General features: G+C 37.5%; 1 protein-coding gene across 2 annotated transcripts in view; it reads right to left on the bottom strand.

The window, feature by feature from the left end:
* Window positions 1–12,727, bottom strand: part of DSCAML1 (DS cell adhesion molecule like 1) — a 489,982-nt gene that overhangs the window by 86,139 nt on the left and 391,116 nt on the right. For both annotated transcript variants that reach the window (XM_074304150.1, XM_074304151.1), the window contains one exon: window positions 10,470–10,646. In XM_074304150.1, coding sequence (XP_074160251.1) covers window positions 10,470–10,646 — 177 coding nt within the window. The remainder of the gene's footprint in view (window positions 1–10,469; window positions 10,647–12,727) is intronic.

The following is a 12,727-nucleotide window of genomic DNA, read 5'->3' as shown; positions in this document are numbered from 1 at the left end:
TTTTAAGGCAGGGAATAAAGTAGGTCTGTTTTTTGGAAGCTCACAGATCTTGTCTTTTCTGACAAGAGGGATGAAGTCTACTGTAAAACATTTGCTGTGGATGATACATGTAGCTGAGTGAGGGCCTTGAAATGTGGCCTCTTGCCTCTCTCTCATCAGGGGGAATCACAATATCTAGGGAATTGTAAAGAAAGCTAATCTGTGGAACATTTTGATATCTAAGGAAATACATTGATGATGAGCCCTTGATCTATAAATTCAACTCCAGTCTATCTTTGGAATTTTAGTCCCACTTCAGCAACCACCTTTAAACATCTGGAACTGAATGTCCCAGAGACATCCCAAATTCAACTTGTTCAAAGTAGAACTTAATTTTTTTCTTTTTAAAATAATAGCCTTTTATTTTCAAAATACGTACAAAGATAGTTTTCAACATTCACCCTTGCAAAACTTTGTGTTTCAAAATTTTCTCTTTCCCTTCCCCCACTCCTCCCCAGATAACAAGCAATCCAATATATGTTAAACATGTGTAATTCTTCTATACATATTTCCACATTTATCATGCTGCACAAGAAAAATCAGATCAAAAGGGAAAAATGAAAAAAAAAGGACTTCTTATATTTTACTCTAAATTCTTCTCTCTTCTTACCTTCCTTATTACTGTTGAGGGTACCAGTATCCTCTTAGCTCTCAATTGTGGTCTCATCCTCTGCTCTTTACTCTCACTCTGCCCACATATCCAGGTAATTACCAAATCTAGTCCTTTCTACCTTCACAACATCTCCTGTTATTTCCTTTTTACTGATACAGTCAGTATTGTATTGTATTGACTTTCATCATACTTAAGAAAAATGGAACCCTATTCTTTGTAAGCTGATCTTTTGTTGTTGTTGTTGTTTCCTGAGGCTAGGGTTAAGTGACCTGCCCAGGGTCACACAGCTAGGAAGTGTTAAGTGTCTGAGACCAAATTTGAATTCAGGTCCTCCTGAATTCAGGGCTGGTGCTCTATCCACTGCGCCACCTAGCGGCCCCAAAGTGATCTTTGAATATCACATCACTAGCGTATGTTCCACTAGTAAGTAAAGTCTTCTGGGGGGCCTTCATTTTAGAAACTGGCCCACTCCAGCCATGCTTCCTTCCCTTCCCTGCCTTCAAGAAGCTAACATTTTAATGGGGACATAATGTATAGAGAATTAGGGACATATAAGATATAGAGAGAAGAGATGAAAGCAATCTGGGAGAAGAAGGCACCAGTCACTGGAGGGACTAGAAGGGCCTCTTGCAAAAAGGTGGGCTTTGAGCTGCGTCTTGAATGCAGCTGAGGGAAGTAAAAGGTAGTGGTAAAGTGGCAGAGCATCCTAAATATGGAGCCAATGCAAAGGCAAAGAAATGAGAGATGGAATGGTTATCTTGGAGGAATTGTAAGTAGGTCAGCAGAATTGGATCAAAGAGTGAGTGAAGGGAGTAAGATGTCAGGAGATTGGAAAGGTAGAAAGGGGATAGGTTCCAGAGCACATGTCCCACTTTTATCTCTGCTTGCCTCCATCTCCTTTCATGTTGTTTTTCAGCCATTTTTCAGTCATGTCTGACTCTTCATGATGACCCAAGGGGATTTCTTGGCAAAGATATCTGGAGTGATTTGACATTTCCTTCCCTGGGTCATTTTACAGATGAGCAAACTGAGGCAAATAGAGTTAAGTCACTATCCCGGGATTACAAAACCAGTATGTGTCTGAGACCAGATCTGAACTCAGAAAGATGAATCTTCCTGACCTCTCTGACCTAGCATTCACTCTACCCACTGCATCACTAGCTCTCCCCTTTCAGAGGACTATAGATTTATAACAGAAAAGGATCTTAGACCAAGTCTCACATTTTATAGAGGAAGATCTGAGTCCAAGAAAGGAAAAGTGACCTACTTGAAGAGCTACCAGATAGTAAAGAGCAAAGCTGCAATTAATACCCAGACTCTCTGATTCCAGTTCCACCCCTCCTTTTAAAAATAATAGCTGAACGATAATTGTATAAATATGTATACATATACTGCATTTGACATATATTTTTAATATATATTGGATTATTTGCCATCTAGGGGAGGAAATGGAAGGAAGAGAGGGAAAAATTTTGAACATAAGGTTTTGCAAGGGTCAATGTTGAAAAATTATCCATACATATGTTTTGAAAATAAAAAATAATAAAATTAAGAAAAAAGAAAAAAATTGCTGACATTTATATAGCATTTTAGGATTTGCAAAGCACTTTACTCCATTATTTCCTTTGAGCTTCCCAACCATCCTGGGAGATAGGTGTTATTATCCCTAATTTACAGAGAAGGAAACTGAATCTCAGAGAAATGAATGGAACTAATAAACTAACTAACTTCCACTCAGGAAGTATTCCTGATAGAATTTGAGCTGGGGTCTTCCCTGGGTTAAATCTAAAGTATCACACTATTCACCACTCTATTCCTCTTCTCTTCATGCTCTCCTCTGCACCAATACCATTGTTCCTCCTTTTCTTTCTTTCTTTTTTCCTTTTTTCAGCACAAATAGAGTAAGCAAGGGACTGGCCAAAAAGGGTGCTCAAGACTGAGGTGAGCTTAGGATAAGTTTCAAGGTCAGGGTTCACAGTACTCTACTTTTAAAAAATGATCTCTCAAGCCCCATTGCACAAAATCAACCAGCTCTCATACACCACTTTTACATACAGATGCATGAATGAGAAAGTATTTATCAAGCATTTACTAGATGTCAAGTACCGGTACAGAAATACAAAGACATACTCCAGAAACGGGATACCCTTCTTGGGCTCAGCTGCTCATCTCTGAGATGAGGGGGTTAACCTGGGGTAAATCCAGGATCTTATAAGAGGAAGGATATAAAAAGATAGAAAGGTAGGGTAGGGTACTCTGGAACCTGGTCCCTTCCTATCTTTCTAGTCCTCTGACCTCCCTTCTACACATTTTATGATCCAGCCACATTGGTTTTCTTGGCTCTTTTCCAACTTCCATACCCAGTGCTCCCAGGTACTAACTCACTGTTTCCTCCATTACTGACTTGGTTCTAGAGCTGCTGCTGGTGGAAAGTGGAAAGAGTGGCTAGCAGAATGTCCAGGCTTGAGAAGGATCCGGCAGGGTGGTCAATAAGTCCACACGGATTTATTAAGCACCTGCTGTGTGTCAGGCACTGTGATTGTCCTGGGAGATACAGGGAAAGGGGGGGAGCTCAAAGCAACAAACTATGATGGCTTGTGAGTGACTAAGTGTTGATGAGAAAAATTGTGAGTAAAATGCAGGAAAGACAGCCCCTGAGAGCCAATGTACATGTGTTAGTGCCCCTTACTTTTCAGCACGGAGGGCAGACCCCTGGCTGATTATGACTACACTCTATCCCAACCAGTGGACTTCCATGGTAGAGACTCCTGGGAGACCCCAGGTGCCAGAAGGTACCTGCAATCCAGCAGCAGATGCGGGAATCCCCTCATTCTCAGAAGAAAAGGAAATGACAAGAAAAACGGATCTCAGAGTGAGAGCTTATCTCTCTGGCTGACAGGAGGAAGATAAGCATCAGATAAAGAGCCTAATTTCAATAAGGTTTCTCCCTGCACAGGCAGAATCAGCCAGGCTCTTTCCTTCCCCTCTTTCTTTGGCTGGGCCGTGCAGATTGATTGCCTACTTTTATGAAGGACAAAGTGCTTTTTGATAATGTAAGGGAAGCTGCTCCCTGGGGCAGGGATTCCAGCCCCTGCGCTCCCTCTGCATTCATCACCCAGGCTTCTGGGTCCTGAGCTGCACAGAGATGATTGAGGACTGTGCCATGGCGGAAAGGAAGGGAACTCCCAGGCCCTCCTTGGCCGGTTTGACACAGAACCTGGACATTTCTGATCTAAACCAGGGATGGGGGAAACGTTTTGCTGCCAAAGATATTTATAACATCATTTGCGGGCCATACAAAATTATCAATTTATAGAACTCAGTGGTTATAGCTTTCAGATCATCCTTGCCTTTCGTTGCCTTAGCAAATGATTTCAGGGGCTTTATAGAGCCCACGAGATGGACGTTCCCCACCCCTCTTTTAAACCTTTCCCATCATCCAAGAGAGAAGACATACCATCCATTTACTGCCCCAGCATTGGAGAATGTTCCTTTGAAAGCTGGTCCTGGGAACCCATTATACGTGTTTTGCATATAGACAAATTAAAATATGGGTAAGATTATATAATGGCAATGTTATCCCGATGCATATACCCACAGATTGTCCTTAAATACAGACCTATGTCAATTCTCCATCCTTAACACTTCTCACTCAAAAATCTTCAATAGTTCCCCATTATCTCTAAAGTAAAACACAGAATATTCCAAGAGACATTTTAAGGTCTTTACAAACTGGAACCTAGTTAGCTTTTTGGCCTTTTTTCATGTCACTTCACACATTTTCCATTTTAGCAAGAATGGCCTTTTAGCTATTTTCCCATACACAATATTCTATTTTGGCTCTCCATGCTTATGCCTAAATGGTGTCTATATTTGGAATGTATTTCCTCTTTACCTCTACCTTGTAAATTCGTAGTTTTCTTCAAAGCACAGCTTAAATACCACCCCTATAAAAGCCTTTTCTGAACCATCAGTTTTTAGTAGTTTTACTCCTGAAATTATCCTGTATTTCTTTCTATATGTTTTGAATGCATATAAATATACTTACAAATAGATGTATATATGAATATGTCTGTCTATCTATCTATCTATCTATCTATCTATCTATCTATCTATCTATCTATCTATCTATCTATCTATCTATTGAATGTATACTTCTTATATTCCTTCCTGTGAGTTCCTTGAGGGCAGAATAGGAGAATCTTTGTATTTTGCATTCCTTTCATGCCAAAACAATGTTCTCTACAGATTTCAGGAATTCTAGTCTCTCTGCTCTCATATGTTTGGGTCCCTACACTCAATGTGGTGGGTACCTTCCTTGAATTGTCCTGACACCCTGAGGATAGTAATGGAATTTGCATCTTGTCCATAAGTTATTTACCTCATCTTCTCCATATCACCAGCACATCTTTTTGAACTTTGTTTACATCCTTTATAGAACTTTGCCTGTGTAATCTTCTATTTGTAATGAGTTATAGTCTGCCATGGGCCTCTCTATTGCCCTTTCAGTGATATTCAGATTCAGATTTTCAGAAATTTTTAACATTCTACGACATATAGACATAAAACTTCAACTGAAGAATACTGGTATTGGAAACACAGGTCTTTTTTCCCATGGGGAAGCTTAAAAGGATGCAGTTTTCCAAAGGCAACTTTCATTCAGTTAAATTTTTGGCCTAATTAATTTTCCTTCAATTTCATATAACATGGAGTGGACAAGAGGCATTCTTTATCCATTTGGTTTTTCTTCTATGGATGATTAGGTCAAATTCTCTGGAATCAGTATAGCTTTTATTTAGGATGATCTATTGTGTTTTGGGGATTGATTAAGACATCAATATACTTTGCAAATGGAAATACTTGGATGACCTGGTATATATAAAATATTATATGATATGAATTTATAATTATTATATTATATAATAGATATAATATAAATATTACAATATGACATATAATATAGTTGTATATTATTATACATTAGAACATTACATATAATTGTAGTATATCATATATATTACATATCTATATGTTTATAAGATATACTATATCTTTATTATACATATTTAAAAATTTGGAATGCAGCGAGTCCTCTCCAAAGCAACAGCAAACACTTTTGGTGGGCATATATCTCCTTATTTTATGCTTTCATTCATATTAATGGAAGCTCAGTAAGCAAAGTTATCTTTTCTTTCCTTTCTTTCTTTTTTCTTCCCTTTCTCTCTTTCTTTCCAATATCCTTTTTTTTTTTTTCAGGCTGAAAGAACAACAGTCACTCTTACAAATAATAATAATAATAATTGGCATAATAACTTTAACCTGTTTTGTTTTTCTGCTTCTATTTGGGCATCCAAGGGTCCTCTTCCCAGGAGAGTTACCATTTTGATATTGGATTTAATGCACATACTTGATCAGCTTAGGTCTATTGCAAGTCAGAACTCCTGAATTTTAGGGATCCATCAGTCTCAGTCTACCCAGGTTCAGGGACTACAAGTGTGTACCACTATGCCTGGCTTTATAATTAAATCTTTTAGGGAATCTTCTATAATTTTGACAATTGCTTGGGAGATACCTTTATGAATAAGAACATTCATATTTATAAATAGTCTAATCAAGTTGCTTTAGGGTAGTTAAATTGGTGCAATGGATAACACGACAGGTTTAGAATCTGAAAGACTCATTTTCTTGAGTTCAAATGTAGTCTCAGACACTTCCTAGTTGTGTGATTCTGGGCAAGTCACCTAACCTTATTTGCCTCAGTTTCCTCATCTGTCAAATAAGCAGGAGAAGGAAGTGGCAAATCACGCTGGGTATTTTTGCCAAGAAAACCCTAAACAGAGTCATGAAGAGTCAGACATGACTGAACAATGACTGAACAACAAAGCTGCTTTTCCCATCTTTATCCTATTCTATGCCATTTCCAAATTCTCTGTAAGCACATTGGGATTGTAAAGTCATTAGAGTATATATATGGTGTCTCCACTGTCCTTCATGGTTAGAAAATTGTTGTTATAAAAATTTCTGCAGATCTTTTCCATTTTTGATTTAATGCCATCTTTCCAGTTTTATCCTTAAATATCCTGGAGATAACTTGTTTAGTGAGATCTTATTTCAAGATTTCTTAAAAACAATGTTTCTTCCACTGCTTTGTGTTGTTTTGTGAGTTGATCTTATTACCATTAACCTTCACCACGAGATCTTACAAGTGTGTTTATATTGAGACTGACATTACTTTCAGTTACTACATTTTTCATCTTGATGAGTAAGTTTATTGCTTGCTGATTGTCAGATTTTAGATTCTTCTGGTTATGGCAATTTATTTACAGTGGTTAAATATATTTGCCATTATATAAGTGCTGTTATTCATTTCCAGTTTGTTGATATCAATAACTTATTTCAAAAGGTCAGGTTGTATTTATTTTGATGGTATGTCACACATTTAAAAAAATTGTTCTTTTTTCTGGCTTTGAATTAATTTTTCTTTTTAACAAATTAGAGGTATGAGTGTACAAAAACAGATTATTCAGGGATGATGCCCACGTCAGTAATGTGTCATTTCCTGCCTATCAAAATAGAATTAATTTCTTTTTTTATTTGTGTGATGTTACTAAGTGTTTGTCATATTCAGTATCCACTGGTTCTTTCCTTGAAGAAAGTATTCATGATTTAGAGATGTCAGGTTTCTGTGTAGCCTACTAGTTTCTGCCTTCACTCATTTTTTCTTCATGACTCATATTTCAATATATTTCTAGCCATTTTCACCTAGTCACCGAATATCAAAGTGTATGTTGATTTAATTTGGAGGCTCTTAATGAATTTTTAAAAAAAATTCCTCTATCTTTTCATCATCTGTAACAGATATTGGTAGATAAGCTTAATTATTTTTATATTGGTCTTTTTACATACAGTTTTCATGTGAACTGCATTATGAAATGATCAAGTATCCTAAGAATCATGTTTTTTCTTTTCTTTGGGTGCATAACAAAACCATTTTTGATAATTCCTTTATTTGTCTTCCCAAGGAATTTCTTCCCTTCTTTCTTCTTATTTCACTTATTGCAAGAATGTTAAGATTTAATAATTCAGTTCTTCCAGCGGGACACCCATGTATTGATTACTGGATGAGAGTTTTTTTTTTTTTACATTTAGAGTAACAATGGCTAACTTGATATTTGTAGATTGTTTAAAAATTATATTTCTTGACATTCTCTGATCCCCTTTTCTGACAATCTGTCACTTTAGAAACAGAAGGGAGTCACATGGATTTCAGGGATATTTACCAAATGACCAACCTACTAGGGATATACTACTTTGTACTTATCAAGGTGGTCTCACTCTATCACTGGGACCATACTTCTAGTCTTTCCTGCCTGACAGAACCTGCCAGAACTTATGCTCTAGTGGCAAAGTTTTCTAGTTCCCAAAGTTATTTCTATGCTATGATTATGCATCAAAAGACACTGTATGACCTTGGACAGAATGGATATTAAAGAAATGTTTATTTAATTGAATTGAATTTACCAAGTAATGTTAATAATCCTATGTTCTATGAATACAGTACAATGAGGACATATTTATAAAATATAACGTCAATATTAAGTTAAGTTAAGAGGACTGTGGATAGAGAAATTGCATGGAGCCATGACGAGCTGGATTTAAATCTCACCTCCAGCACGTATGACTGTGTGACCCTGGTAAACTCTTAGTGCTCTAGGCAACTCTTTAAAACTGTAAATTGTAAAGGTAGTACTGTTTCCATCAGTAAGCCGGCATGTCTTTTCTAGGAGTTCCCTATATCGATGAAATCACAGATCTTTAAAAAATGATGGTGGGTAAGGGATGGGGAGAAGAGTATAAAAAAGTCCTTTCATTTGTATTGCTATTTTCACTTTTAAAATATACTTACATTTGTTATCTCATTTGTTCTTCACAACTCTATGTGGTAGGTAGGGCAGGTATTATTATCTCCATCTGACAGAGGAGGAAACTGGGACACAGAGTGCTGAGGTGACTTGAATTAGGATGTTTGGGTCGTAAGGGACCTGAGAGGCCATATCTACTCCCCTCATTTTATAGATGAGGAAAGTGGGAACAGAGATGTTGGGTACTGATTCTATTTTGAATCAGTAGAAGAATATGGGAAGAGAAATCAGGAATCTTTTCTTGGTCAGCTAGGTGGTGACATGGTGCATAAAGTGATGGAGTCAGCAAGACATGAGTTCCCAACTTTACCAGTTGTATGAGCCTGAGTAAGTCATCTAATCCTATTTGCTTCAGTATCCTCAGTTGTAAAATGGGGGTAAGAATAGTACCTACCTCTCAGAGTTGTTGTGAGGATCAAATGAGACAATATCTGTAAAGCACTTAATACAGTACCTGGCACATGGTAGGTGATTATTCTATTCTCTGGTAGATCAGAACCTCCTTTCCTTTTCTCTTCTTAAACACTGATTTGTATACAAAGGCTCATGGGATTTGTAGTTGGAGTACATTAGTGATCATCAAAGGCTCAGAATCAGAAGTAACTTTAATGATCATCTAGATTAACTTCTTAATTGGACAATGGACACAGATGAAGCAGCTTCCCTTTAACACAGATCCTAAGAGGTAAGCTGAGATTTGAACCCAGGTCCACGGACTCCAAATTCAGCACAATGGAATCGCCCAGAAACAGACTATTTATCTGTATCCCAGGACTAGTTTAGTCAAGTTCAGAAAGACTTATCACAAGGAAGATTATTTATTTTATTTTGTTTTTATTTTTTTCTGAGGCTGGGTTTAATAAACTCGGGTCCTCCTGAATTCAAGGCTGGTGCTCTATCCACTGTGCCACCTACCTGCCCCCCACAAGGAAGATAAGCTGTTACAGCTCATAAAGACTGTCAAAGGTATGGAAGGATTGCCATCTGTGGCTGGAGGGTGAGTAACCATGCAGAGAAGGTCCTATACCTTCTGAAATATTAGACCTCAATATATAAAAGACATGACTATAAAGTAGTGAGACTGGTGGTTTGGATTTAGTTTCATTTCATAGTCACTTCTATTCATTTACCCTTTGACTGCTGCTTGGGTTATCTAAACTGAATTCTAAATTCCCAGAATCAGAGAACATTTTCTCTAGGTAATATACTTTATAATACTTAGTATAATGCCAAGGATGTTGCCTCCGTTTAGGATACAACTTTTATTTGAAAAAGGCAACACCTAAATGTGTCCTGCTCTCTAAGCAAAATGGGTTTGACTTCTGTGTCACTGTTCACACTATTTCTTAGAATGGTGAAATCACAATAGTCACTATTTTCAGCTGCCAAAAAAACACTTCAGTTTACAAATAGCACTAGGTCCAAGGAAATGAAGTGGCTTTAAAAAAAAAATCATAGCTATTTAGTGAAAGAGCTGACTTTTCCCTCTGTTCTTTCAAACTATGTTCTATGTTATTATGTCTTATGAATATGATTTATTAAGCAGATATATTAATTGACATAACTATGCTGTATGATATGCATCTATAAGACACAAATACAACACTAAACAATATACACACTCTCTATGTGGTATAAATAAGAATCCACCATAAGCTTCTTCCTGTGGGAGATGTCTAGGGTCTGAACTCCTCCAAGATGCTTTGTTCTTAGAAGGCTCAAAGAAACATCCATTTGAGGGACTTCATTTCTCATAATTTGGAGACTCTCCATTGGTTCCACCCTTTTCCCTCCCCCCCTCTGGATGAAATGATAATAACTTAGAGATAAGGACCAAGTTAGGTCTGGGCAGGGAGACAATAGAGAGGTGAGTGTTTGGAAATTAGAGAACTCACTTTTGACGGTGAGGAACATGGACTTGCTGATGTCGGTGCCCACACCATTGCTGGCCTGGCAGAGGTAATAGCCGATGTCCTCCTCCAGCACATGTCGGATCAGCAGTGAGCTGTTGGGAAGGATCTGGATGCGCCCTGTGAGTGGAACAGGGTGGTACTGCTGAGGGTTCCCACTGCCTAGAAGCAAATCCAAAGAGAAGGAATCAGCGGGTAAATAAGTAACATCTGGGAACGTGAAGTATCTCTTGTGGAGTATTATGTAGACTGGACAAGTCCAAGTGTAGCTTTATATCAGAGAGGAGGAATCCTTTATAAAGGCTCTCCTGATTTGTTACTCCATCCCACCAAATCATCTTGTTGATAATGCTTCCAAAAACAGATAAATACTAGAGGCTGGCAACTTTAAGCTCATGGAGGACATTAGCATTGGGGATTTGCTCAGATTCATTTCTGGACAGAAACCAATGGGGAAATATTTTTTGAGGTTAAGAGACACACATTAATCATTTAGACACCTCTTGACCAATGGCAGACAATGGTAAACTTAAGAAATAGACTGAAGCCACAAAGATTCTACATCAAAAGCAGAACTTCAAGCCTCTTAATAACCAAAGGCACTACAGATTGCTATAATGCCTTAAAATTTATAGTTTCCTATCTTCTCCCACTCCCCCCCAAAACATCAAAACCAACAAGCAAAAAACCTTGCAAAGGAGGTAGTTTTAGTATTGTTTTACAGAGGAGATACTGAGGCTTAGAAAAAAATCTAAGTTCCTGGAGGACAAGGCCTATTTCCCTTTTGTCTGCAAATTTCCAAAGACTTGCACAGTACCTGGCCATAAAATAGGTGCCTAATAACTACTGATTGATAAAAGAGTTTAGTTGAGTTGACCAAAGTTATATATAACAAGAATTGAAGCTGGGATTTGAACCCAGATCTAATTACAAGATCAGTGTTCTTTCCACTGCATCATATTGTCTCTCAAGCTTCCTCTTATAGGCATTATTGATGAAAGAACATGTTAGCTAAGAAAGCAAATTTTCAAGAAGGTTTTGTAGAAGGGACAGACCTTTTTAGGCTCCCCAGCTTAAATACCAAAGGATGCTGCTTGGGGATATGCCCAACATTTTGTACTATGAGCTCTAGCTCTTGCCTTTTCCATTGACTCCCAGAGATATTGTCTTTCAGGCCCCCTAAGAAATCCCTTTCTGATAATTTCAGCAGCATTCTTAGAAAATGAATTTAACCTAAGGTCAAAGGGGTCCATGAGTCATGGCTAGGCTTGAGGAGGGACACTGAGAGCTGACAGACTGTGATCTTATGTGAGTTGATCAGAGACTAGGAAGAGAGAAAATCTGTGGTGCAGATGATTGAGAGAGAAATAGCTTTATAGAATCACCTAATTAAGGACTTTAGAGCTCACTAAAATAAAACTTCTCATTTTACATACAAGGAAATTGAAGCCTGGAGAGGTAAAAGCCCTGGATTCCTTCAAGTCAAACATTTAACTGAAGACTGGAACTCAGACCTTTTAATTTTCAGGTCAATTTCTTTTCTAGTATAATTGTCCTTTCCACATTATGTGGCTAAAGGATGCAATGCCCTCGTGATCTGGAAAATACATATAAATTTTTTTTGCCATACAAAGAATGCTGAATTATAATGGTATGAAAAGATAACATATGTTGATATTGTAGAATATTATATACATATTTTATGCATTTTGAATCTCTACATTTTTTCTGTCATCTGCAGCTTCTGCAAAACTCCCCCAAATTTTTATTTAATTCCTTTTTTTTCTTATAGCTTTTTATTGATAAAACATATGCATGGGTAATTTTTCAACACTGACCCTTGCAAAAACTTCTGTTCCAACTTTTCCCCTCCTTCCCTAAACCTCCTCCCCTAAATGGCAGGTAGTCCCATAACATGTTAAATATGTTAAAGTATTTTTCATTTAATTTCTTAAGCCAACCCACAATATATCATAACTGTGATGTGGAAGGGATAACCTTATACTATCCCTACTTGAATATGTTTGGATTCAGATTCTCACCTTGCTGGAAAGTCTAAGCCTTTGACTCTAGGAAGAAATTTAGAGAAAACTTTTTCGATCTTAGCCTTAGGACCTCTGGGCCACATAGATTTTAGCAGAATTTGCTAGAAATTATATATAGATACAGGAATATGTGCTTTCCACATATGTTGTATGGGGCCAGCTGGTGGTAGTATCACAGAATAAGATACATCATAAGAA

Source organism: Sminthopsis crassicaudata, chromosome 3 (genome assembly GCF_048593235.1).
Source record: "Sminthopsis crassicaudata isolate SCR6 chromosome 3, ASM4859323v1, whole genome shotgun sequence".
Taxonomy (NCBI): Eukaryota; Metazoa; Chordata; class Mammalia; order Dasyuromorphia; family Dasyuridae; genus Sminthopsis; species Sminthopsis crassicaudata.
Note: the sequence above shows the minus strand (reverse complement) of the source record. Positions and strands in the feature narration are given on the sequence as shown.